The sequence below is a fragment of the Phyllobates terribilis genome, unplaced genomic scaffold (genome assembly GCF_046119375.1).
Source record: "Phyllobates terribilis strain yellow unplaced genomic scaffold, ASM4611937v1 Scaffold_2__4_contigs__length_985480577, whole genome shotgun sequence".
In the NCBI taxonomy this organism is placed as follows: domain Eukaryota; kingdom Metazoa; phylum Chordata; class Amphibia; order Anura; family Dendrobatidae; genus Phyllobates; species Phyllobates terribilis.
Window position 1 is genome coordinate 970,531,465 of NW_027362762.1, and position 27,212 is coordinate 970,558,676.

The window sequence follows — 27,212 nt, forward strand, 5'->3', positions numbered from 1 at the left end:
GAGCATTAGCGGGTGACTGTGTCCCTCAGCATCTAGAATCCTCAGTTCCCCCTTTATCAGGAAAGCAGACGTCGGCTGAGGCTCCGGGTGCAGACGCTGACAGCCGGGACAAGTCGGCCTTTCCCTAAGCTCCAATAAGAAAAGCCACCGATCCGTGACTCTTGCTGTGACCTTCTACATCGGAGACTTGGAAAGAGGTTTATTAGAGGTTCTTTCTCTCAGACCGAATCCATGTGCACATTTTTTTTGCATTTGGGTGAATTATGTCAAATTCTTATGCCTTCAAATGTATCACAAAAAAATAGGATCAGTAATGTAATGTATGTACACAGTGACTGCACCAGCAGAATAGTGAGTGCAGCTCTGGAGTATAATACAGGATATAACTCAGGATCAGTAATGTAATGTATGTACACAGTGACTGCACCAGCAGAATAGTGAGTGCAGCTCTGGAGTATAATACAGGAATGTAACTCAGGATCAGTAATGTAATATATGTACACAGTGACTGCACCAGCAGAATAGTGAGTGCAGCTCTGGAGTATAATACAGGATATAACTCAGGATCAGTAATGTAATGTATGTGCACAGTGACTGCACCAGCAGAATAGTGAGTGCAGCTCTGGAGTATAATACAGGATGTAACTCAGGATCAGTAATATAATGTATGTACACAGTGACTGCACCAGCAGAATAGTGAGTGCAGCTCTGGAGTATAATACAGGATGTAACTCAGGATCAGTAATGTAATGTATGTACACAGTGACTGCACCAGCAGAATAGTGAGTGCAGCTCTGGAGTATAATACAGGATGTAACTCAGGATCAGTAATGTATGTACACAGTGACTGCACCAGCAGAATAGTGAGTGCAGCTCTGGAGTATAATACAGGAGGTAACTCAGGATCAGTAATGTAATGTATGTACACAGTGACTGCACCAGCAGAATAGTGAGTGCAGCTCTGGGGTATAATACAGGAGGTAACTCAGGATCAGTAATGTAATGTATGTACACAGTGACTGCACCAGCAGAATAGTGAGTGCAGCTCTGGAGTATAATACAGAATGTAACTCAGGATCAGTAATGTAATGCATGTACACAGTGACTGCACCAGCAGAATAGTGAGTGCAGCACTGGAGTATAATACAGGATGTAACTCAGGATCAGTAATGTAATGTATGTACACAGTGACTGCACCAGCAGAATAGTGAGTGCAGCTCTGGGGTATAATACAGGATGTAACTCAGGATCAGTAATGTAATGTATGTACACAGTGACTGCACCAGCAGAATAGTGAGTGCAGCTGTGGAGTATAATAGAGGAGGTAACTCAGGATCAGTAATGTAATGTACGTGCACAGTGACTGCACCAGCAGAATAGTTAGTGCAGCTCTGGAGTATAATACAGGATATAACTCAGGATCAGTAATGTAATGTATGTACAGTGACTGCACCAGCAGAATAGTGAGTGCAGCTCTGGAGTATAATACAGGATGTAACTCAGGATCAGTAATGTAATGTATGTACACAGTGACTGCACCAGCAGAATAGTGAATGCAGCTCTGGAGTATAATACAGGATGTAACTCCGGATCAGTAATGTAATGTATGTACACAGTGACTGCACCAGCAGAATAGTGAGCGCAGCTCTGGAGTATAATACAGGAGGTAACTCAGGATCAGTAATGTAATTTATGTACACAGTGACTGCACCAGCAGAATAGTGAGTGCAGCTCTGGAGTATAATACAGGATGTAACTCAGGATGAGTAATGTAATGTATGTACACAGTGACTGCACCAGCAGAATAGTGAGTGCAGCTCTGGAGTATAATACAGGAGGTGACTCAGGATCAGTAATGTAATGTATGTACAGTGACTGCACCAGCAGAATAGTGAGTGCAGCTCTGGAGTATAATACAGGATGTAACTCAGGATCAGTAATGTAATGTATGTACACAGTGACTGCACCAGCAGAATAGTGAGTGCAGCTCTGGAGTATAATACAGGAGGTAACTCAGGATCAATAATGTAAGGTATATACACAGTGACTGCACCAGTAGAATAGTGAGTGCAGCTCTGGAGTATAATACAGGAGGTAACTCAGGATCAGTAATGTAATTTATGTACACAGTGACTGCACCAGCAGAATAGTGAGTGCAGCTCTGGAGTATAATACAGGATGTAACTCAGGATCAGTAATGTAATGTATGTACACAGTGACTGCACCAGCAGAATAGTGAATGCAGCTCTGGAGTATAATACAGGAGGTAACTCAGGATCAGTAATGTAAGGTATATACACAGTGACTGCACCAGCAGAATAGTGAGTGCAGCTCTGGAGTATAATACAGGATGTAACTCAGGATCAGTAATGTATGTACACAGTGACTGCACCAGCAGAATAGTGAGTGCAGCTCTGGAGTATAATACAGGAGGTAACTCAGGATCAGTAATGTAATGTATGTACACAGTGACTGCACCAGCAGAATAGTGAGTGCAGCTCTGGAGTATAATACAGGATGTAACTCAGGATCAGTAATGTAATGTATGTACACAGTGACTGCACCAGCAGAATAGTGAGTGCAGCTCTGGAGTATAATACAGGATGTAACTCAGGATCAGTAATGTAATGTATGTGCACAGTGACTGCACCAGCAGAATAGTGAGTGCAGCTCTGGAGTATAATACAGGATGTAACTCAGGATCAGTAATGTAATGTATGTGCACAGTGACTGCACCAGCAGAATAGTGAGTGCAGCTCTGGAGTATAATACAGGATGTAACTCAGGATCAGTAATGTATGTACACAGTGACTGCACCAGCAGAATAGTGAGTGCAGCTCTGGAATATAATACAGGAGGTAACTCAGGATCAGTAATGTAATGTAATATATATACACAGTGACCGCACCAGCAGAATAGTGAGTGCAGCTCTGGAGTATAATACAGGAGGTAACTCAGGATCAGTAATGTAATGTATGTGCACAGTGACTGCACCAGCAGAATAGTGAGTGCAGCTCTGGAGTATAATACAGGATGTAACTCAGGATCAGTAATGTAATGTATGTACACAGTGACCGCACCAGTAGAATAGTGAGTGCAGCTCTGGAGTATAATACAGGAGGTAACTCAGGATCAGTAATGTAATTTATGTACACAGTGACTGCACCAGCAGAATAGTGAGTGCAGCTCTGGAGTATAATACAGGATGTAACTCAGGATCAGTAATGTAATGTATGTACACAGTGACTGCACCAGCAGAATAGTGAGTGCAGCTCTGGAGTATAATACAGGATGTAACTCAGGATCAGTAATGTAATGTATGTACACAGTGACAGCAACAGCAGAATAGTGAGTGCAGCTCTGGAGTATAATACAGGATGTCACTCAGGATCAGTAATGTAATGTATGTACACATTGACCTCACCAGCAGAATAGTGAGTGCAGCTCTGGAGTATAATACAGGAGGTAACTCAGGATCAGTAATGTAATGTATGTACACAGTGACCGCACCAGCAGAATAGTGAGTGCAGCTCTGGAGTATAATACAGGAGGTAACTCAGGATCAGTAATGTAATGTATGTACACAGTGACCGCACCAGCAGAATAGTGAGTGCAGCTCTGGAATATAATACAGGATGTAACTCAGGATCAGTAATGTAATGTATGTACACAGTGACCGCACCAGCAGAATAGTGAGTGCAGCTCTGGAGTATAATACAGGAGGTAACTCAGGATCAGTAATGTAATGTATGTACACAGTGACTGCACCAGCAGAATAGTGAGTGCAGCTCTGGAGTATAATACAGGAGGTAACTCAGGATCAGTAATGTAATGTACGTACACAGTGACTGCACCAGCAGAACAGTGAGTGCAGCTCTGGAGTATAATACAGGAGGTAACTCAGGATCAGTAATGTAATGTATGTACACAGTGACTCCTCCAGCAGAATAGTGAGTGCAGCTCTGGAGTATAATACAGGAGGTAACTCAGGATCAGTAATGTAATGTATGTACACAGTGACTGCACCAGAAGAATAGTGAGTGCAGCTCTGGAGTATAATCCCCTGTGATAGATCATGTGATAGTTCACGGGAAATTAATTTGGCACAATATTAATTGTGCTGCCTCATCTGAGAGCAGCACAATATAGGGGCAGATACCCTGATTCCAGCGATGTGTCACTTTTTCAGCTGCTTGTTGTCATTTTGAGAAAATCAGTGTTTTATCTGCTGCAGATCTAGCAGCTCTCTGAATGCTGCGCTCTGTATAGCCCTGCCCACACCACTGATTGGCAGCTTTCTGCCCATGCTCAGTGTACACAGAAATCTACTGATCAGTGATGGGGGTGGGGTCCTACAGAACTTACTAGTCAATTACCTTCTGACAAATCAATGATTTTATCAAAACAACACTAAGCAGCCCAGTAAGTGACACATTACTGGAATCAGTGCCTCTAACCCTACATTATGCTGCTCTCAGATTAGGTGGCAAAAACCTGATGACAGATTCCCTTTAAAGGAGCTGTAAACACAAAAAAAGTTTGTATTAAAAAAATACAAGCCATTTGTGAAATTAACTTTTTTTCATTGTTAATTCACATTAGACTGTATCTTCAACACTTTTGTCAGCAGGTCTTATTACAGACTCTGAATAGGGCAGCTCTCTCCCTCTCCCTCAGCAGAAAGTCACAGCATGGTTAAAAAACGGGATCTTTTATGATTTTCTCATAATAAATAAAAAAGGACATGCAAGTCCTCCAAACTATTTTCAGTTTCTCTATAGGGGAGGTCCTAAATCTTTCTTGTTCTTTAGTTGATCACATGTCAAAAAGGCAAAGCATTTACTATGAACTCGCCTAAAAAAATATACACTTGGAGAGTAATGTCATCATCTGCATGTAAATATTCCTTGACTCTAAGGGCTCAATCACACTGTCGTATAACACGGCCGAATGCTATGTGTTGTTTTATCGGATAGGACTCGGCCCTATGTTATACTATGGGACAGTGCAGATCTGCGATTATTGGCATGAGAAAATAATCTCATTCGATATTCGGACCAGGTGCACTCATACAAGTCTATGGGTGCACGTAAAACATTGGACTGCACTCGGATGTCATCCAAGTGCAGTCTGATGAACACTCACAGAGACTATGGAGAAGATGGAGAAATTAAGTTCTCCGTCTTCTCCATATCTGTGCTGCGAGAGAATCGGATCACACTCAGTTGAAGCTCTGACAGAGTTTGAGCCGAGTGTCATTAGCATAATTGGCCCTATTCTCTTGCTTGAGAGAATATATGGCTTAGTGAGTGGACCCTAAAACTGAATAGTAGTGACGCACAGGCACCTCACAAGCGGGATCCATGTAGCTCTCAGATGTCATGTAGGTAGGGCTTCATTCCATGGGGTAGGCCTTAATTTCAAGGCATATAAAAAAATGGACTTCAAATAAAAATTAAATGAACACAAAAAGCACTAACTGAATTATTTTTTTCGTATTTATGTTTGCAGCCCCTTTAAAAACCCTTTGAGGACCAAGGCACATATATGTCCCATAGTTTTAAACTGGAAAAAAATTTGATTGAATAAAATTTAAGGTCCTCGAAGGTTTAAGTAGGTCATAAATTCATATGAATACTTGCTCATACAATTGCACATGCCAAAAGATGAAGAAGAACAGAATCAAAAATATGACATTAAGTGGAGCACTTACAGGTATTCAAGGTGAAAGAGACCAGCAAAGGCATCGTCTCGAATGACAGTAAATGAGTTAGAATTCAGCAAGCTGAAAATGAAGAGAGCAGGTTAGAAGCGAACCAGACTTTATGGTGCTCAGAATTAGTCAAGCAGAATTTATTGACTGCTCTTGCAAAGCACTGAGACTCCCGCTGTGTACAGATAGCGCCGTGCGGCCTCCCGCTGTGTATAGATGGCACCGTATAGATGGCTACGTGCGGCCTCCTGCTGAGTATACGTGTATAGATGGCTACGTGCGGCCTCCTGCTGAGTATACGTGTATAGATGGCTACGTGCGGCCTCCCGCTGTGTATAGATGGCACCGTATAGATGGCTACGTGCGGCCTCCTGCTGAGCATACGTGTATACATGGCTACGTGCAGCCTCCTGCTGAGTATACGTGTATAGATGGCTACGTGCGGCCTCCTGCTGAGTATAGATGCCGCACGGGGCTCCCCCCAGAGACAGCAGGAGGCCGCACAGCGCCATCTATACTCAGCGGGAGACCGCACGTAGCCATCTATACACAGCAGGAGGCCACACGGCGACATCTATACTCAGCGGGGGGCCGCACGTAGCCATCTATATACAGCAGGGGGCGCACGGCGCCATCTATACACAGCGGGGGGGCCGCACGTAGCCATCTATACACAGCAGGGGGGCGCACGTAGCCATCTATACACAGCAGGGGGGCGCACGTAGCCATCTATACACAGCGGGGGGGCGCACGGCGCCCCCCCAGAGACATCAGGAGGCCGCACGGCGCCAACTATACTCAGCAGGAGGCCGCATGCAGTCATACACACACAAACATATACAGACACGCATAAACACATTTGAAACACAAAAATACATACAAACAGACATCACACAATGACATCTGCCCACACACACACAGACATCACACACACACACACACATCTGTGTGTGTGTATGTATAGTGTGTGTGTGTATAATGTGTGTGTGTGTGTATAGTGTGTGTGTGTATTTTTTTTTTAAGTTAAAAACAAGTAAAATGCATGCGGCATCAATATCAAGACTCCAGATATAAGGGCCTATTCACACTGAATTTTGCAATGCATTCATCTCCTCTTTCCAGGCTTCTATCTAAATCCCTGAAAAATGGCATTCAGATGGGCCTTGACACGGCCATTGATTTGAACAAAGGCAAACCGAGGCTAAAGTCTGAATCTTTAGGCTCCATTTGCTCGGCTTTCAGATGTCTCATTTCAGACAGCACAATCCTGAATTTCAGGGATTCAGTTGTAAGCCTTGTGTAAAGACCTGAATGCAGCGCTGAATGTAGTGTGAATAGGTCCTTACATCCTACACCACCTCAGGGGATTGTTGTTATGGAGTATTGCCCCTGGGTGGCCGCAGTTATGACCACCACCAGGGCTCGCGGTCACCCACCCTAGCTTTGGTATTCTGGGGAGCTGGTATAATGAATATCTGAGAAGAGCCCTAGAGAAGCAAGAACATTGGACAACCAAGAGGTGGTGGCCTCAAGTCAGGTGTAGTGTTCAACAGGGCAAGACTTTCTAACCTGCCCACACACACACACACACACACACACACACACACACACACACACACACACACCTGCCCACACACACACACATACATACATACACACACATATACCCACACACACACACTCACCATCCCCCGGCTCCATTCCTCCTGCCTGCGCTCTCTCTCTCTTTTCGGGTGCAGCGCTGCAGGCCGGGGCGCACTGCGTGACGTCACAGCTAGGAGACACAGCCGCGCACAGGGCCGTGTCTCCTAGCAGTGACGCGGCCGGGCCAGCACAGGGAAGTTAACTGCGGCAGTGCTGGCCCGGCCGATGAAGAAGTAGCGGCGGCCGCTGCTGGGGGAGCGGTCCGGGCCCCCCCCTCCCGCCACTGCTACCGGTATGTGCCGCGGCGGCCCGCACATATAATGAGGGCAATCCGGCATTAGACACCCCGCCTGGAGCCGCGGGCCCCCTGCAGGCTCGGGGACCCGGGCGGCCGCCCGGATTGCCCTCATTATAATCCGCCTATGTACAGGATGTAACTCAGGATCAGTAATGTAATGTATGTACACAGTGACTGCACCAGCAGAATAGTGAGCGCAGCTCTGGGGTATAATACAGGATGTAACTCAGGATCAGTAATGTAATGTATGTACACAGTGACTACACCAGCAGAATAGTGAGCGCAGCTCTGGAGTATAATACAGGATGTAACTCAGGATCAGTAATGTAATGTATGTACACAGTGACTCCACCAGCAGAATAGTGAGTGCAGCTCTGGAGTATAATACAGGATATAACTCAGGATCAGTAGCTCAGAGTTAATATTCACTGATTGAGGGCCTCAAGACTCTGTAAATTAGAGTCCACTAAATTACATTTTATCACTGACTTGGTTGGACTCAAAATATTATGTAAAATATAACCTTTAGTGATGAGCGAGCATGTTCGCTACTGCTCGGTACTTGCCCGGGCATCTCACTGCCGAGTATTTCCGGGGTTGCTCAGCAGGAGCTCGGGTCTCCTCCCTGCATGTTGACGCTCTTTAGAGAGCCAATGAACATGCAGGGATGGCCTGCCATGCACTGTAATGCCGTAGCCATGTTGGTTGTGGCATTACAGTGATTGGTTGGCCGCACAGCGTCATCAGGTCTATATAAGACCTGGCGCCGCCATGCTCGTCACAGTCACTCCGGATCAGACAGTGTAGGGAGAGCTGCTGCTGTGTCAGGGAGAGATTTGCTTGTGTATTACGTGGTGTAGGGAGAAAAACCGTACATTACACATATCCATCTTAACAAACAGTCCTTCTGAGGACTAATCCATCTGCAGAGATATCAGGCAGGCGGTGTATATAGGCAGGCAGTGTATATAGCTGACTGCAGTGCATATAGCACATGAGGCTCCATTCCAGTTTTGTCTGCTGTTGCTGTTAGATATTTCTAGACAAAGGCGCAGGTCTCAGGAATATTTTTTTTTTTTTATCTTAATTCTCATTATTTGCTTAAAAAGCAATCCAGAGAACACCGTTTTTCTGCGCCATTTGCTTGTCGGCACTGCAGAATACAGCCAGGTCCTTTCCATATTACAGCGCTAGAAATCCAGCTATTTAAAACTGTGTTTTCTCCGTCACATATTCAGAAAATACTGCCATTTCTGGCCTCCATTAAAAATTTCTTTCAGTGTGTCAGTGAAGCAATTCACACCAGTTTGCTGTTAAAAATAGTTCCCTACAGGCCAAGTATTTAAAACTGTGGTTTCTCCGTCACACGGATCACATATAACTTTGCTCCAAATTCAGCCATTTGTAGTGAGCGTGGAAGATACTGTCCTCCATTTAAAATGGGCAAGACGCGTGGCAAGTGACGGGGAAGTGGACGTGATGGTGATGGTGCATGCAGAGGCCGAGGCCGTGGGCAAGCTGAAATTGTGCCACAACAAACACCCACATCTTCTCGCCCGACCTTCCTGTCCCAATTCCTAGGGGACCGCGGCACACCACTATTGAACGCAGAGCAGTGTCAAAAGGTTCATGGTTGGATAGCGGATAATGCTTCCAGTCACTTTGCCACCATCACCCCCACCACCCTGTCTTCCACACGGTCAAGTCTCAGTAGCCGTGAGTCTGGACCGCATATTCCTCACCCTGATCCTCCTTCATCCCACCATGCCGAGTGTCCGGAGACAACTGATCCCACACTTGGACACTCCGAAGAGCTGTTCACTTTTCCATTTATAGATTTGGGTCTCTCGCCCGGTCCACTTGAAGCGGGGCAAGAGGAGATCGCATGTAGCGATGCCAAAGTATTTGAGCAGCCACGGTCACACGAAGGCAACGGTGGGAAAGTGTCACAAGAGGTGGATGATGATGAGACACAATTGCCAGAAAGTCAGGAGGAGGACCAGGGTGCAGAAGTGGAAGACGAGGTGGTGGATGATATAATAACTGACCCAACCTGGCAGGAGGACATGCACAGCGAGGACAGGAGCACACAGGGGGAGGGAGGCAGAGCACCCCAAGAGGCAGGATAGAAGCAGTGTGGTGACCGCAGACAGAAGGCAGGCAACCGTTCCCCGTAACACCAACACGATGTAAGTTGCCAGTACATCTGTTAGTTCTTCCTGAGTCTGGTTGTTTTTTAACCCCTTTACCCCCGAGGGTGGTTTGCACGTTAATGACCAGGCCAATTTTTACAATTTTGACTACTGTCACTTTATGAGGTAATTACTCTGGAGCTTCAACGGATCCCCCTGATTCTGAGACTGTTTTTTCGTGACATATTGGACTTCATGATTGTGGTAAAATTTCTTCGATATCACTTGCGTTTATTTGTGAAAAAAACGGAAATTTGGCGAAAATTTAGCAATTTTCAAAATTTTAATTTTTATGTCCTTAAATCAGAGAGATAGGTCACACAAAATAGTTAATAAATAACATTTCCCACATGTCTACTTTACATCAGCACAATTTTGGAACCAAAATTTTTTTTATTAGGGAGCTATAAGGGTTAAAATCTGACCAGCGATTTCTCATTTTTACACCAAAATTTGCAAAAACATTTTTTTTAGGGACCACATCACATTTGAAGTCACTTTGAGGGGTCTTTATGACTGAAAATACCCAAAAGTGACACCATTCTAAAAACTGCACCCCTCAAGGTGCTCAAAACCACATTCAAGAACTTTATTAACCCTTCAGGTGCTTCACAGGAATTTTTGGAATGTGGAAGGAAATAATGAACATTTAACTTTTTTCACAAAAATGTTACTTTAGACCCAATTTTTTTTATTTTCGCAGGGGTAACAGGAAAAAATGGACCCCGAAATTTGTTGTGCAATTTCCCCTGGGCGCGCAGATACCCCATATGTGGGGAAAAAAACACTGTTTGGGTGCACGGCAGGGTTCGGAAGGTAAGGAGCGCCATTTGACTTTTTGAATGTAAAATTTGCATGAAAAATTAGCGGACGCCATGTCGTGTTTGGCGAGCCCCTGATGTGCCTAAACAGTGGAAACCCCCCACAAGTGACCCCATTTTGGAAACTACACCCCTCAAGGATTTTATCAAGGGGTATAGTTAACATTTTGAACCCAGAGGTACAACACAGAATTTGATAACATTAGGTCATCATATTGAATAAGTTGTCATTAGTCTTGAGCGCAAGTGCTCGCTACTTGAGTTTGCATCGGGTACTCAGGTATGCATCATGTATCACGGGTGCCCCCCCCACAAATGACACCATTTTGGAAACTAGACCCCTCAGGGAACTTATCTAGATATGTGGTGAGCACCTTGAACCCCCAGGGGCTTCACAGAAGTTTATAACATTGAGCCATAAAAATAAAATTTTCACATTTTTCCCACAAAAATGTTTTTCAGCCCCCACTTTTGCATTTTCATAAGGGTAACAGAAGAAATTGCACCATGCAGTTTGTTGGGCAATTTATCCTGAGTAAGCAGATACCCCATATGTGGGGGAAAACCACTGTTTGGGCACATGGCAGGGCTCGGAAGGGAAGGAGCACCATTTCACTTTTTGAATGTTAAATTTGCTTGAATAATTAGCGGATGTGCCCCTGATGTGCCTAAACAGTGGAAACCCCCCACAAGTGACACCATTTTGGAAACTAGACCCCTCAGGGAACTTATATAGATGTGTGGTGAACCCCCAAGTGCTTTACAGAAGTTTATAACATGGAGCCGTGAAAATAAAAAAAAAAAAAAAAAAAAAAATCAAACTTTTTCAACAAAAATTATGTTTTAGCCCCAATTTTTTTTATTTTCACAAGGGTAAGAGGAGAAAATGGACCCCAAAAACTTTTGTGCAATTTCTCCTGAGTACGCCAATACCCCATATGTGGGGAAAATACAGTGTTTGGGCGCACGGCAGAGTTCAGAAGGGAAGGAGCACTGTGTGACTTTTTGAACGCAAAATCGGCTGGAATCGAGAGCGGACACCATGTCGCGTTTGGAGAGCCCCTGATGTGCCTAAATAGTGGAAACCCCCCACAAGTGACCCCATTTTGGAAACTACACCCCTCAAGGATTTTATCAAGGGGTATAAACATTTTGAACCCAGAGGTACAACACAGAATTTGATAACATTAGGTCATCATATTGAATAAGTTGTCATTAGTCTTGAGCGCAAGTGCTCGCTACTTGAGTTTGCATCGGGTACTCAGGTATGCATCATGTATCACGGGTGCTCGAGTGACATGCTTGAGTCCCCGCCCGCATTTTTCACGGTTATTAGACACCCAAAAAAAAAACATGCGAGGATCGCTCGTGCATGGCAGGCAATCCCCGCTAGTTTTTTTTTGGCCACGAAGCATATGGGGCGGAGACTCGAGCATGTCACTCAAGCACCCACGATACTCAATGCATACCCGAGCACCCGATGCAAACTCAAGTAACGAGCACTAGCGCTCAACACTAGTTGCCATATCGTTTTTTTTTTTTTTTAACTTTTTTAAAAAAATCCCAACCCCAACCCTAGCCCTAACCCCAACCCCAACACTAGCACAACCCTAACCCCAACCCTAACCCTAGCGTTTATTTTTTACGCCGTTCCTCGTGCGGTATAAGTGATTAGACGACTTTATTCTTCGGGTCGGTGCGATTACAGCGATACCAGAATCATATGGGGTTTTTATGATTGACAGCTGTCACACACTAAAAGACGCATTTTTTTGTAAAATCTAGTTTGTGCATCGCCATATTTTGAGAGCTATAATTTTTCCATATTTTGGCCGACAGAGTCATGTGACGGCTCGTTTTTTGCGGGATGAGTTGATGTTTTTATTGGTGCCATTTTCAGGCACGTGACATTTTTTGATCACTTTCTATTCCGATTTTTGGGAGGCAGAATAATCAAAAACCAACAATTCAGGTTTTTTTTTTTTTTTTTTTTTATTCTGTTCCGCGTGTGGTAAAATTGATAAGGCAGCTTTATTCTTCGGGTCAGTACGTTTACAGCAGTACCACATTTATATCATTTTTCTATGTTTTGGTGCTTTTACATAAAAGCAATTTTATAGAAAAAATGATTTTTATGCATCGCTTTATTCTGAGAGCTATAACTTTTTTATTTTTCGGATGATGGAGCTGTATGGCAGCTTGTATTTTGCGGGACGAGATGACGTTTTCAGCGGTATCATTTTTATTTATAGTCATCTTTTTGATCGCGTGTTATTCCATTTTTTGTTTGGCGGTATGATGATAAAAAACGAAGCAAAAAACAATGGTTTATTTTATTTTTTTACCATGTTCACTGAAGGGGTTAACTAGTGGAACAGTTTTATAGGTCAGGTCGTTGCGGACGCGCCGATACCAAATATGCGTACTTTTTTTTTATAATAATTTATTGATGGGTACATTATATTTTTATTTTTGGTGGATTATTTTTTTTTTTCTATTTTTACAATTTTTTTTTTCACTTTCTGACAGTTTTTTTTACTTTTATACTTTGTCCCACTATGGGACTTTCACTTTTTTTATTCTGATCGCCTGCATAGCATAGGGATGGAGCACCATACCTGTGCCATGCAGGCTGTCAGTGCTGCACAGGGAGAAGATAGTTTGGTCATGCACTGCGCATGACCAAAAAAAATCTTCCTGCTGTCATCGGGTCGTCATGGCAACATCCGGGAAGCCGCGGCAGACAGCGCTGGAGGCCAGAAGAGGAGGCGAGTATTGCAATCACCTCCCCTTAGCCACCGCAATGCTGCGATCGACTTCGATCGCAGCATTTTGGGGGGTTAATGTGCCGGGAGCGGTGCGGGACCGCTCCCTGCACATAGTACCGGGTGTCAGCTGTGACAATCAGCTGACACCCGGCGGCGATCGCGCCCGCACAGCCTGTGTGCGCGCGCGATTGCAATGACGTATTAATATGGGTCAGGCTCTTAAAGCCCAGGGCACAGACGCATATTAATACGTCTTGGGCTTTAAAGGGGTTAAAGACTCTGCCGATAACCCCAAACAGACCATTTGCACCACCTGCTAGGCCAGCATCAGCAGGGGTGGCAAAACTACGAGCCTGACCACCACCAGCATGATCAGGCACATGGCAGCAAAGCACCCGACTTTGTGGGCCGAACCCCAGAGTCCAGGAACAGTGTCTGTGGGTGGCACCACTGCTTCTTCCGCTGCTGTGCGTGCAAGCCAATCCCCTGTCCATGGTGCATGCGAAGATGCCTCCTGTCCTGCACCTGTCGTTACACACTCTCAAGTAGCAGCATCAGGAAGCACATCCATGTCCTTGTCCCAGCGCATCGTTCAGTTGTCCATACCCCAGTCCTTGGAACACAAGCGCAAATACGCAGCCAACGCCCCACAGGCCACACTACTAAATTCTCACATTTCACGACTGCTTGCGCTCCTGGCGTGCCCTGCCGCTAGCGTTTTATCAGAGCGGGTTTTTAGTGCCGCTGGTGGAATTATAACTGATAAGAACATCCGCCTGTCAACTGAAAATGCTGACAGGCTGACTCTTATAAAAATGAACAAGGGCTGGATTGGGCCAGACTTCTCAACACCAACGAATGATAGCAGCGTAACACACTCAAATCCAGTGTCTTTTTTTGGGAGGTGTATTCCCATGTACCTCTTCACACCCACACATGGGTATAGGCTTCCTGATTTTGGCTATTTGCTCTTGTCCTCCTCCTTCTCCTCATCCTCCACCACCATATCACCAGGGTGACTGTGGTCCGTGATGCAACACCCACATAATTTGTTTAAAGGGTGTTTATGATGGCCGTAAAAAAAAATAATTTATACAGCATGTTCATGTATACCCCCCAGGGGTAAATGTTTGTCAGCCCATACACTTAGTGCATGGGCATTACAAGTATAGGAGACCCACTCCTTTCTAATGGGAACATTTTTTTATGAGGCCCTCCTCCACGTCTCTTCCAAGGGCCATTGAAGTGCCTCCAAATTTTTGGCAGCCCTTGCATTCACTGCATAGGCCAACACTATGGGAGACTCTTTCCTTTCTAATGGGAATTTGTCGTTACTGTGGCCCTGCTCTATGTGTCTTTAAATTCTTAGTGGGGTTTTTCCTAAAATTGTCAGCCGTTGTACTTACTGCATACCCTATAACTGTATAGCAGACCCTCTCCTTTCTAATGGGAACATGTCGTACCTTGTTACTGTGGCCCTGCTCTATGTGCCTTTAAATACATAGTGGGGTTTTTCCCAAATTTTGGCAACCCTTGCAGTCACAGCATGGGCATTACCACTTATAGGAGACCCGCTCCTTTATAATGGGAACATTTTTTTTTACTGAGACCCTCCTCTATGTCTCTTCAAAGGGGTATTGGGTTGCGTCCAAATTTTTGGCAGCCCTTGCAGTCACTGGATACGCAATAACAGTATAGGAGACCCACTTGTTAATAATGGGAACAACAAAGCATAGCCGGCTGCTGGCTCTCTAACAATAGCTAGGGCCGACTGCTGGCCCTTTAAGAATAGTAAGGGCCATCTGATGGCCCTATAAAAATAGGCTTTATGACTTTCAGAGTCCCGCCATCATAAAGAAAACAGGATGTGTCTGATGATGTGTCACACACCACGTGGCCAGCTAAGGTTATAAAATGTTAAAATCACATTTCCCGGTGAATGCAATTGTCATTAAAAATAACGTAAAAAACCCCAAAACAATAGGATCTTTCTTTAGTGTAAAAAACAGCGTCACCAATTTAACCTCAATGTAATCACATTGTTCAGCTCATGCACCTCCTCCTCCATCTCCGAAATGACCACATCAGTCATAAGCTGACAGCACTGCCTTGGCCAAGCGGCAACAGGCTGTGCTTCTCCATATCCATCACAAGAGATGTAAAGTTAAAACATTCATTTTATTAGTTCTATTAAAAAAGCGCCATATGTAAGGCAGACCTTACGAGTTTCGAACCAAACAGGGGTTCTTAATCATAGGTTGCACTAGCCGCATGCTTAAAAGACGCATCGCAGAACATGTTACTGGAGGACTCCGAATTCTAATGCAGTGAGTCCTCCATGTCAGGGCTCAGCAAACATTTTGCTGATCTTCACTGTGGTGATCTCTCCACACTTAAGGTTACTGGTATAGATAAGGTGCAAAGCCAAATACGTGGAGGTGATAGAGGCAAGCTTCTCCTAGCCAGAGAAGCCTCATGGATTCTTAAACTTAACTCTCACATTCCCAATGGTCTGAATTTTCGCAATGATCTAATGTACATTTTTGGATACTTTTATCTAATGGTGTACTTAATTTGCCAGCATACCATGCACATAAGTTTAATTTATGCATATTACAGAGCAATTATCCTCAGGAGGATTTTCATTCACTAATGAACTTCCTGTTCTTTGTTGTCTCCACCCTATTTTCTCTTTTGTTTTCAGTCCATCTACTATATAGTTGTCTTATCCCGTCTGTCTGTCTGTCCTGGAAATCCCGGGTCGCTGATTGGTCCGGCCGCGGCCAATCAGCGATGCGGCATTTCTGAAAAACATTGCGGCCGTTAGCGGCTCATGTGCGGCACAGAGGTCAGTGGCGATGCAGCCGGGAGATGCAGCCGGCTACTCGCAGCATAAGTCCCCCGACCGCAGGCGCCGCTGACCTACATGCGGCTATCGTCGGGAGATCAGCGGCTACGGCCGCTTATCTCCCGATGACAAGTGTGACGCCCCTTCCCTCCTCCCGTCCCTCCCCCCGCTCGATCAGGACCCCGGCACCCGGCGTCATACTTACCCCTCCCCTCCCCTCTCGTCCCTCCCCCTGCTCGATCAGGACCCCGGCGTCATACTTACCCCTCCCCTCTCCTCCCTCCCCCCGCTCGATCAGGACCTCGACACCATACTTACCCCTCCCCGTGCCTCCGCAGCAGCTCCTGTGTCATCCGTTGATGCTCTGTGACGTCTCAGGTCAGAGGGCGCGGTGACGTCTTTACACCGCGCTCTCTCCTGACCGGTCACATCGCACAGCGTCAACATGCCGGCTACGCTGGAGTCCAGAGAAGCAGCTGAGAAGGGAGGTGAGTATTGGATTTTTTTTTTTTGTATGGGGCCATAGGGGACCTGTATGGGGCACTATGGGGGGATGGATACACAGGGGATATGACTTCCTGCATGGAGCATTATATGGGGGGAGAGGTGACATCCTACATGGGGCATTATATGGGGGGGGAGTGGTCACATCCTACATGGGGCATTATATGGGGGGGAGAGGTGACATCCTGCATGGGGCATTATATGGGGGGGAGAGGTGACATCCTGCATGGGGCATTATATGAGGGGAGAGGTGACATCCTGCATGGGGCATTATATGAGGGGGAGAGGTGACATCCTGCATGGGGCATTATATGAGGGGGAGAGGTGACATCCTGCATGGGGCATTATATGGGGCGGGCGGGGAGAGGTGACATCCTACATGGGGCATTATATGGGGGGGGGGGGGGGGAGAGGTCACATCCTACATGGCCCATTATATGGGGGAGAGGTCACATCCTGCATGGGGCATTATATGGGGGGAGAGGTCACATCCTACATGGGGCGAGAGGTGACATCCTACATGGGGCATTATATGGGGGGAGAGGTGACATCCTACATGGGGCATTATATGGGGGGAGAGGTCACATCCTGCATGGGGCATTATATGGGGGGAGAGGTGACATCCCACATGGGGCATTATATGGGGGGAGAGGTGACATCCCGCATGGGGCATTATATGGGTGGGGGGGGGGGGAGGTGACATCCTACATGGGGCATTATATGGGGGGAGAGGTGACATCCCACATGGGGCATTATATGGGGGAGAGGTGACATCCTACATGGGGCATTATATGGGGGGAGAGGTGACATCCTGCGTGGGGCATTATATGGGGGGGGGGGGGGGGGAGAGGTGACATCCTACATGGGGCATTATATGGGAGGGGGGGGGGGGGGGGGGGGAGAGGTGACATCCTACATGGGGCATTATATGGGGGAGAGGTGACATCTTGCATGGGGCATTATATGGGGGGAGAGGTGACTTCCTGCATGGGGCATTATAAAGGAGGATCGGGAGACATATGCTAGAATACCCGATGCATTAGAATCGGGCCACCATCTAGTATGTATATATATGTCTTTTCTCTATAGCAATGTTATGATAACGATCCGTTTGGTTTGAAACGCGTAAGGTATGCCTTACATATGGCGCTTTTTTAATGGAACTAATAAAATGGACGTTTTAACTTTCCATCTCTAGTGATAGATACAGAGAAGGTGCTGGAGTTTTTCTAATCTACTCCTTACTGCTTCTCATCCCTGGATTTGCTACCAAGGATTTACGTGCATCAGTGGACCCTTAACATACAGCCAGGCATGGTCTTGTGCGAAAGTCGGCGGAACCTTGTGATGGAGAAATGACAGCCGGGGTAGATACGGTTTCCCTCTATGCCAGTCCTTTCACCGAGCTAAAGAATATGGCTGTGGTGAAATACAACTCAGCAAAAAAAGCTGTGGACTGGCTCCGTACCGTCCCTAGCCACATTCACCTGTCCATGTGTTTGTGGTTAGGCGGTCCTTCCCAGTAAGTGCACTGGGGAGGGCACGGGTAATGTTGTGGGACCCGTGCTTGTGGAAGGCGGAGACGACACCGGGAAAAACAGTGGCGGCTGGGGACAGAGTATGGATACCCGGTCGCCACCATAAGATTGTGGACAGCTTCCGTCTCCACGAGCCTAAAAGGCTACATTTCAAGTGCAAGCAGCTGCCCAGAAATCTGGCAGTTTAGTGTTGCTTCCTGTGGGTGGCTGGCTACATAGATGCGCTTGCATTCCAAGTAACAAAAAACTAAGCAGATGGTGGCCTCCATCATCATCATCATCATCATCATAGTCTCACCTCGGCACTATAAACTCTCCTGAAGGCGAAGCCAGGGCCCGCCGGAGGAGTCTCCGGTTCTCTGGTGGGCCCGTCCAACCCAGCCGAAAAGCAGCCCTGGCTAGGAAAAGTGTGGGGGAAGGTCCTTGGACACTCTATGGCTGCTTTTTTAATGTGGCTCGGCCATGCTTATGCATGTTATTTCTCAAACCGCATTACAGATCAGGCCATTGTTCAACTCTGTATTCAAGAAATTAAATGTGCAAAGAAAGATATGCGTGTGTGTCAAAGCACCACCGACAAGGGCGAGTTGATGTTGGACGGGTTGCCATTGCTTCTGCAACAAGCTGCATTACAGGACTTCCTGTGAGAAATGACATGCAGGGTAGATAGGGTTTCCCTCTATGCCAGTCCTTTCACCGAGCTAAATACAACTGTCAGCAAAAAAAAAAAAGTTGTGGACTGGCTCCGTACCATCCCTGGCCACATGTTTGTGGTTAGGCAGTCCTTCCCAGTAAGTGCACTGGGGAGAGCCGGGGTAATGTTGTGGGCCCCGTGCTTGTGGAATGCGGAGGCTATACCGGGAAATATAGTGGCGGCTGGGGACCGAGTATGGACACCAGGCCGCCGCCGGCATGAGGTTGTTAAAAGCTTCCGCCTCAACGCCTAAAAGGCCACATTTCAAGTGCAAGCAGCTGTCAAAAATCTGGCAGTATAGTATTGCAGCCTGTGGGTGGCTGGCTGCATACTTGCGCTTGCATTCCAAGGAATGGGGTAGGGACAACTGAACGGGGAAAAGGATGTGGACGGTGATTGTTGCAAGTCTGCAACGACCGGTGCATGGCGGGAGGCATCTTCGCATGCGCCAAGGATCACTTATGATGGGCACACTTTTAGGCAGTGACCTGGGAGTCAGATGCTTCCAGAGGTCTTTCCCAAGCTGTTCCCATGTCTTTTCAACACTGTATGCATGTGTCTGATGATGTGTCACACACCACATGGCCAGATAAGGTTGTAAAATGTTAAAATGACATTTCCCGGTGAATGCATTTGTCTTGGTTGAAAGCAATGCAAAAGTGCAAAAACGCATCAAAAACGCTACGTGTTAACATAGCCCAAGGTGTGGAGGAGTATTTTTGGTTTTGGTTATTTATTACCCTGGAAAGGATGTTCCTTAACACATTTCCCAGGAAAATCCATTTTGGTTTAGTTTTTATATGTTTTATTGTGAGTCTGTAAAAGTGGCGTAATACTCTGACAACGTTGCTGACAGCAGTGACCTGGGGGTCAGAAATGCTTCCAGGGGGTCTTCCCCATGCTGTTCCCATGTCATTTGAGCACTGTTCCCATCGATTTGGGCAATTTTTAGGCCCTCTGCAGACCGCCGGGGGGGAGCCGCCTGAAAAATGCTTGAGTTTCCCATAGACTTACATTGGGCTCGTTGCACGGGTCGAGCCCCCGAGTATTCCAATGTGCTCAACCCGAGCAACGAGCACCCGAGCATTTTAGTGCTCGCTCATCACTAATAACCTTTATTATTCATAGAATTAAAATAAAATTAAAAAGACTTGGATACTAATCTTAAATTTCCTAACTATGTCGCCTTGATATCTTACAGCAGCATAATCATCTGCTAAATACTATTTTTAAAACCACCTCATCTATTTTCCTCTAGTCCTATACTACAGTCATGGCCAAAAGTATTGAGAATGAGACAAATAGTAATTTTGCCAAAGTTTACTGCGTCATTTTTTGTGATGGCAATTTGCATATACTCCTGAATGTCAAAGAGTGACCAGCTTAACAGCAATTACTGTACTTGCAAAGTCAATATTTGCCCAGTAAATGAACTTTAACCCCCAAAACACATTTCAACATCATTGCAGTCCTGCCTTAAAAGGAGCAGCTAACATCGTTTTAGTGATTGATCCATTAACACAGGTGTGGGTGTTGATGAGGACAGGGCTGGCGATCAATCAGTCTTGATTAAGTAAGAATGACATCACTGGACACTTTAAAAGGAGGCTGGTTCTTGGTATCATTGTTTCTCTTCAGTTAACCATGGTTATCTCTAAAGAAACACGCGTGCAGCCATCATTGCACTGCACAAAAATGGCCTAACAGGGAAGAGTATCGCAGCTACAAAGATTGCACCTCAGTCAACAATCTATCGCATCATCAAGAACTTCAAGGAGAGAGCTTCCATTGTTGTCAAAAAGGCTCCAGGGCGCCCAAGAAAGACCAGCAAGCGCCAGGACCGTATCTTAAAACTGTTTCAGCTGCGGGATGGAACTATCAGCAGTGCCGAGCTTGCTCAGGAATGGCAGCAGGCTGGTGTGAGTGCTTCTGCACGCACTGTGAGGCGGAGACTCTTTGAGCAAGGGCTGGTTTCAAGGAGGGCAGCAAAGAAGCCACTTCTCTCCAGAAAAAACATCAGGGACCGACTGATATTCTGCAAAAGGTATAGGGAGTGGACTGCTGAGGACTGGGGCAAAGTCATTTTCTCTGATGAATCCCCTTTTCGATTGTTTGGGACATCTGGAAAACAGCTTATTCGGAGAAGAAGAGGTGAGCGCTACCACCAGTCTTGTCTCATGCCAACTGTAAAGCATCCTGAAAGCATTCATGTGTGGGGTTGCTTCTCAGCCAAGGGAATCGGCTCACTCACAGTCTTGCCTAAAAACACAGCCATGAATAAAGAATGGTACCAGAATGTCCTCCAAGAGCAACTTCTCCCAAGCGTCCAAGAGCAGTTTGGCGCCCATCAATGCCTTTTCCAGCATGATGGAGCACCTTGCCATAAAGCAAAGGTGATAACTAAATGGCTCATGGAACAAAACATAGAGATTTTGGGTCCATGGCCTGGAAACTCCCCAGATCTTAATCCCATTGAGAACTTGTGGTCAATCATCAAGAGACGGGTGGACAAACAAAAACCAACAAATTCTGGCAAAATGCAAGCATTGATTATGCAAGAATGGACTGCTATCAGTCAGGATTTGGTCCAAAAGTTGATTGAGAGCATGCCAGGGAGAATTACAGAGGTCTTGAAGAAGAAGGGGCAACACTGCAAATATTGACTTGCTGCATTAACTCATTCTAACTGTCAATATAACCTATTGGTCCTCATAATATGATTGCAATTATATTTCTGTATGTGATATAAACATCAGACAAACACTAATAAAAACCAGAGGCCAGCAGATCATGGGAAAATATCATTTTGGTGTCATTCTCAAAACTTTTGGCCATGACTGTATTGCGCGTTGCCCTGTCTTGCTCCAATTCATAGAAATGTCCCAAAGCAGCCTATTAGGTGGAGGATAATAAACGTTTTCACCTAAATCACTCACTCCTCACATAGTGCAGTATTGTATTGTGATTATAAACTACTCGCTCCTGTTATAGTCATTTAATCCTTTGTTCCCAGCTATAATTCAGCTGATGATATTGGGGACTCAATGATTAATACATCGCTAGTGAGACTACTGTCACCTTGTATGAGTTTCCACTGTCACTTAATAGCACTTCGATTGTATATTCAAAGCTCACTGCACTGCTAGCCACAGCAATCACCACTGCTGCTAATGAACCAGGCTTCTCTTATTACACATTCCCTGCATAGCGTTCATAGACTTACTGCACCTCGACGCGTTTCACCCACATTACTTGTGGGCACATCAGGATTGTTTTAATTGAGCAGTCTCATAGCTGCACTGTAATTCTCACAGAGCTCTCTCTCCCGGATGGATGCAAGCCGAGTTCCTCCATGTATACATGATTCAGTGAGTGATGGTGTTCACTGCAGATGAGATGGTTTGGATTTTGAGAATGGGGCAGGTGAACTCATATCTCCTGACCAAGGCCGGCTTCGGTGCATGGTCACCTGCTCACCACCTTCAGCCATTCTAGAATCTCTGGAGAAACCTCCCGCTTATTAGCTGCTCACATTCCTGATCCCCATTCACTTACTGGAGCTGCTCCTTTAGAAGTGACACTTCTATGTGCAGCTTATTCTGGTCTCATGACTGCGTTCTGAAAGTGAAGTTTGGCATCAGGGCTCCAATGTCAATGAAGAAATCCTTTACTGTGAAACCGCATTGATGAAGTGCAGACGTCTCTCCACAATCGGCCTGAACACATGGGGGGGCTAGTGGCTTAAGGCCAGGTCCACACGAGACTATTTCACTGTCTATAGAGTCTGAAAGCCGATCTCCTGACCGGCCTTAGGACCGTGGACACAGGAGTCCGGGGGTCATTCCGGGCATCGCAGTCTGTATATGCACCGAGAAAGCAGCTCACGTGAACCCGGCCAAACACCCATCCCGCCAGCCTCAGCCCATTTTCCCCTGCTCACCCCCGGCGGGCTCAGCCCATTTTCCCCAGCCCGCCCCCGCCGGGCTCAGCCCATTTCTCCCGGCCCACCCCCGCCGGGCTCAGCCCATTTCTCCCGGCCCACCCCCGCCGGGCTCAGCCCATTTCTCCCGGCCCACCCCCGCCGGGCTCAGCCCATTTCTCCCCCGGCCCGCCCCCCTCAGCCCTTTTTCCCCGGCCCGCACGGCTCATCCCGTTTTCCATGTCCCGCCGGGCTCAGCCCATTTCCCCCAGCCCGTCCCCCCTCAGCCCATTTTTCCCAGGCCCACCCGCACCGGGCTCAGCCCATTTCCCCCTCAGCCCATTTCCCCCATCCCACCCCCACCAGGCTCAGACCATTTCCCGGGCCCACCCCCGCCAGGCTCGGCCCATCCCCCCACTCACTTGTCACAGTGTTATTAGCTGTTCATCACTATAGAAACAAAGTCCTGAGGAGACAGCTCTTACCTGACCTTTCAGGGTACAAGGACCTATAGAAACCTATGGGAACAGAACAAGGTGGTAAATTTATAGCATAAACCACATGACAACGTGCCACCTATCCGCCATTCTGTTACTATAGCAACTCTACTTCAATCAGACCGCCGACAGACAGCGAAAGGTCACATTTCCGGCGTCTTAAAAGGCCCTGGCCACACCCACTTCCGCTACTATCTTTCAGCGGCAATTGCTCATTCCGACCAATCAGGAGACACCTTTCATTCCACGCTCGCCTCGCCCTTACCCTGAGGCGTTAATAAAGACGGGCAGATGAATAACCAATCAGCATCTGATTTATACCCATGAAGAGGCGGGTTTGTGTATTCTGAAATTCAATTGGGTAAGATTCCTAGAATGGTTAGATTCGAGCCAATCAGCGTAGAACATCGTTAGGAGTGCGCTATGGAAAGAGGAGCCCGGAGAGGGAGCAGAAGGGAACCTGACGACGGTCGTTATTGGTCCGTACTAGGTATCGGGACCGCCCCATTTTCACTGTCTCTCCTCCTGATTGGAGCCTGAACGCTGGCGAGTGATGAAGGCGGAGTGAGGAGGGAGTGTGACGTCATGAAGGCTCTGGCTGCGCGGCCCGCCCCTGCTCCTATTCTCCATCCCCTCCTGCGCACTCTGCGCTCCGTAACTGCGCTCTGTGCTCGGCGCTCTACGTCATCAGTGGTGGGGGGGAGGAGGAGAGCATTGCAGGAGAAACCCGACAGGCAAATGCGCTCAGACGGACTGAGAGTGACAAAGGGAAAGAGTGAGCAGAGGGCGGAGAGCAACCGGAGACGGCCACACTGTCCGCCGCGGTGACAGGAAGCACGGGAGCCAGCGAGCGCCGCCGGCCGTCACCTGACGTGAGCGGAGGCCGAACCGCCCGACCGCCGGCCATCCGCGCATTGTCTGCAGCGGCAGCGCTGTGAGGGCTCCGGGGCCTGAGGAAGCCGCCATGAGCGCAGACTGCGGCCTGAGCCGTCCTCCATCCCGGCTGTGAGCGCCCCCGGAGGACAGGGAGGACCCCTGATAATACAGGGAGGCCACCCAATTATAAAGGGACCCCAAAATAACGGAAACGGACCTCCCGATAATACTGAGGGACCCCTAATAATACAGGGAGACCACCCAATTATAAAGGGACCGCCAAATAACAGAAACGGTTCCCCCGATAATACAGGGAGACCACTCAATTATAAAGGGACCCCCAAATAACAGAAGCGGACCCCCTGATAATACAGGGAGACCCCCTAATAATATAGAGGGACCCCCAATAACAGAAAGGGACGCCCCCCTAGTAGTCAGGGACCCAAATATTACTACCAAGACCTAATCATTTAGGATCTCTTAAAATATAGAGACCCCCAATTAAGAAATAAGAGGGACCTCATGAGATGAGCCCTTAGTGCAGAGACCCCGTACCACTATTCTGCAGTGTTGCTGAGCCCTTACACTGGGACCCCCAGTATTATCAGTGCTGTCACCTGCCCGGCTTGTCAGATGTCCGTGTCATTGAGCCCCGCCAGTAACCTATGAGGACCCCCACGTTCCTGCCAGGGCTCCAGATCTCCTTCCTGTTAGGTTAGTCCCCCCTCAGGCCGTGTCGCTCTTGTCATTCGGGTCCCCCGGTAATTCTCGCTGTGGCCTGCCGTGTGACCCCCTACATCTGCTGGAGGCCGGAGTGTGTGGCATGCTGGACGAGGAGTGACCTGCGGAGGATTCGCTGACTGTACGCAGGCTCAGGCTCGCTGCTGATTTCCGACCACCCGTTTTGCAGAGAGGGGTGCGAGGAGTCTTGGCCGCCGGGGTCTTCATGTGTTTGTCCTCTATCCGGCTTTCATAACGAAGAGAGAGAAGCAGGAGGTGCAGCATGTCGGGGAGGCCGCGAACCACTTCCTTTGCAGAGAGCTGCAAACCCGTACAACAACCCTCATCATTCGGCAGCATGAAAGTCAGCCGTGAGTACCCCAAATCTTTACCTCTGGGGGGGGCTGTGGCCAGCTGTCAGGGCTGCGCCATCCTTTAGATTTGGGGGGCGGGCTCCAGGGTGGGGGCCCCTCACTGCCTGCCCTGATGTATCACACGTGTAGATCCTATATACATGGGGTCACCTGCATCCACTTGGGGGGGCACAGTGGTCCATACCATCTCACCTTGGCAGGGGCCTCCGGTGCTTATTCTGGTCTGAAGGGGCTGATACAGTGTTGCAGTGTGTCTTGTCATCTGCTACATTGTATAGTGCTGCAGTATAAGGACCCGGCCGTTCTGTCCCCCCATACTAGTTAAGGACCCAGCCCTTCTATCCCCCCATACTAGTTAAGGACCCGGCCCTTCTATCCCCCCATACTAGTTAAGAACCCGGCCCTTCTATGCCCCCCTTACTAGTTAAGGACCTGGCCCTTCTATGCCCCCCTTACTAGTTAAGAACCCGGCCCTTCTATGCCCCTCATACTAGTTAAGAACCCGGCCCTTCTATGCCCCCCATACTAGTTAAGGACCCGGCCCTTCTATCAACCCCATACTAGTTAAGGACCCGGCCCTTCTATCAACCCCATACTAGTTAAGGACCCGGCCCTTCTATCAACCCCATACTAGTTAAGGACCCGGCCCTTCTATCAACCCCATACTAGTTAAGGACCCGGCCCTTCTATCAACCCCATACTAGTTAAGGACCCGGCCCTTCTATCAACCCCATACTAGTTAAGGACCCGGCCCTTCTATGCCCCCCATACTAGTTAAGGACCCGGCCCTTCTATGCCCCCCATACTAGTTAAGGACCCGGCCCTTCTATGCCCCCCATACTAGTTAAGGACCCGGCCCTTCTATGCCCCCCATACTAGTTAAGGACCCGGCCCTTCTATGCCCCCCATACTAGTTAAGGACCCGGCCCTTCTATGCCCCAGCATACTAGTCACTAGTTTGCCCATTTTCCTATTTAGTAGCTGTACAATGGGGATGTGCGGTTCAGCTCCTGTATTTCGCCGGTTCATGTATTGGCGCACCCTGCAGGATCCTCCATTGCTGCAGCGTGCGATGATGGCAGCTGCACGGTTAATGCTCTGCCGGCTGCCATTGTGCAGGACCTGCAGCTGTCTTCCCGGCTTGCAGACAGCCCCACCTTAAAAGCAGGCTGCAGCACAGGCATCGGCGGGGCCTCCCTCTCCTCCGCCGGCAGATGAGCCCCATTTTCCAGCAGTCTTCCTCCCGCCCCACCCTTTTTCACCTTCAATAGGCAGAGAGAATAGTGACCCCCATAGCTGCAGATCTGCCATGCAGGAGAGGACTACCACCCCCCCAGCCACACACGATCCGCCCCTCATTCACTGCTCATGGCTCCTTTCATGTGTTGGAGACCCTGCAAAAGCCATATTTCACTATGCATCATCCTTAAAGTGACAGCGTAGGGATGCAGCCATGATGCTGAGGTCCACTCTGGGCTCTTAAAGGGGCTCTGTTCATTCATTTTCTGTGCAAGATAAATGAGGCTTGATGCACGGAGGCCGGCCCTGTTGTACTGCAGGGATGTGACGTGTGCTGGCATATAAAGGGTTATTAGGAGGAGTCAGTATGAGACCTGCTCTGCACTGCATAAATCTCACTGCTGGTATATATGACCGTCCCTGGCTCGTGTCCCTTGGGGCTGGCCTTTGCATTCTGGGTAATGGTATTCGGGTCCTGAGTGGCAGCGCCGTCCTCCTCCGGTGCCGGCATGCCTCCGCCTGAGTCGCTGGTTCTGTAGATGATGGATATCTTTTGCTGCATATTCC

At 47.6% G+C, this 27,212-nt stretch overlaps 1 protein-coding gene and 1 long non-coding RNA gene across 3 annotated transcripts in view; one reads left to right on the plus strand and one right to left on the minus strand.

Moving 5' to 3' along the window:
• The window catches only part of LOC141253121 (uncharacterized), a 135,094-nt gene extending 111,495 nt beyond the window's left edge, over nt 1-23,599 (minus strand). Inside the window, exon 1 of the long non-coding RNA XR_012314234.1 lies at nt 23,425-23,599. This is a non-coding gene — a long non-coding RNA (uncharacterized lncRNA). The remainder of the gene's footprint in view (nt 1-23,424) is intronic.
• Nucleotides 23,600-24,015: 416 nt separating this feature from the next.
• The window catches only part of GSK3B (glycogen synthase kinase 3 beta), a 166,835-nt gene continuing 163,638 nt past the window's right edge, over nt 24,016-27,212 (plus strand). Inside the window, exon 1 of one of the 2 annotated variants that reach the window (XM_073668718.1) lies at nt 24,016-25,403. In XM_073668718.1, coding sequence (XP_073524819.1) covers nt 25,316-25,403 — 88 coding nt within the window. In that variant the 5' untranslated portion in view covers nt 24,016-25,315. The remainder of the gene's footprint in view (nt 25,404-27,212) is intronic. The other variant, XM_073668719.1, reaches the window with a different exon arrangement.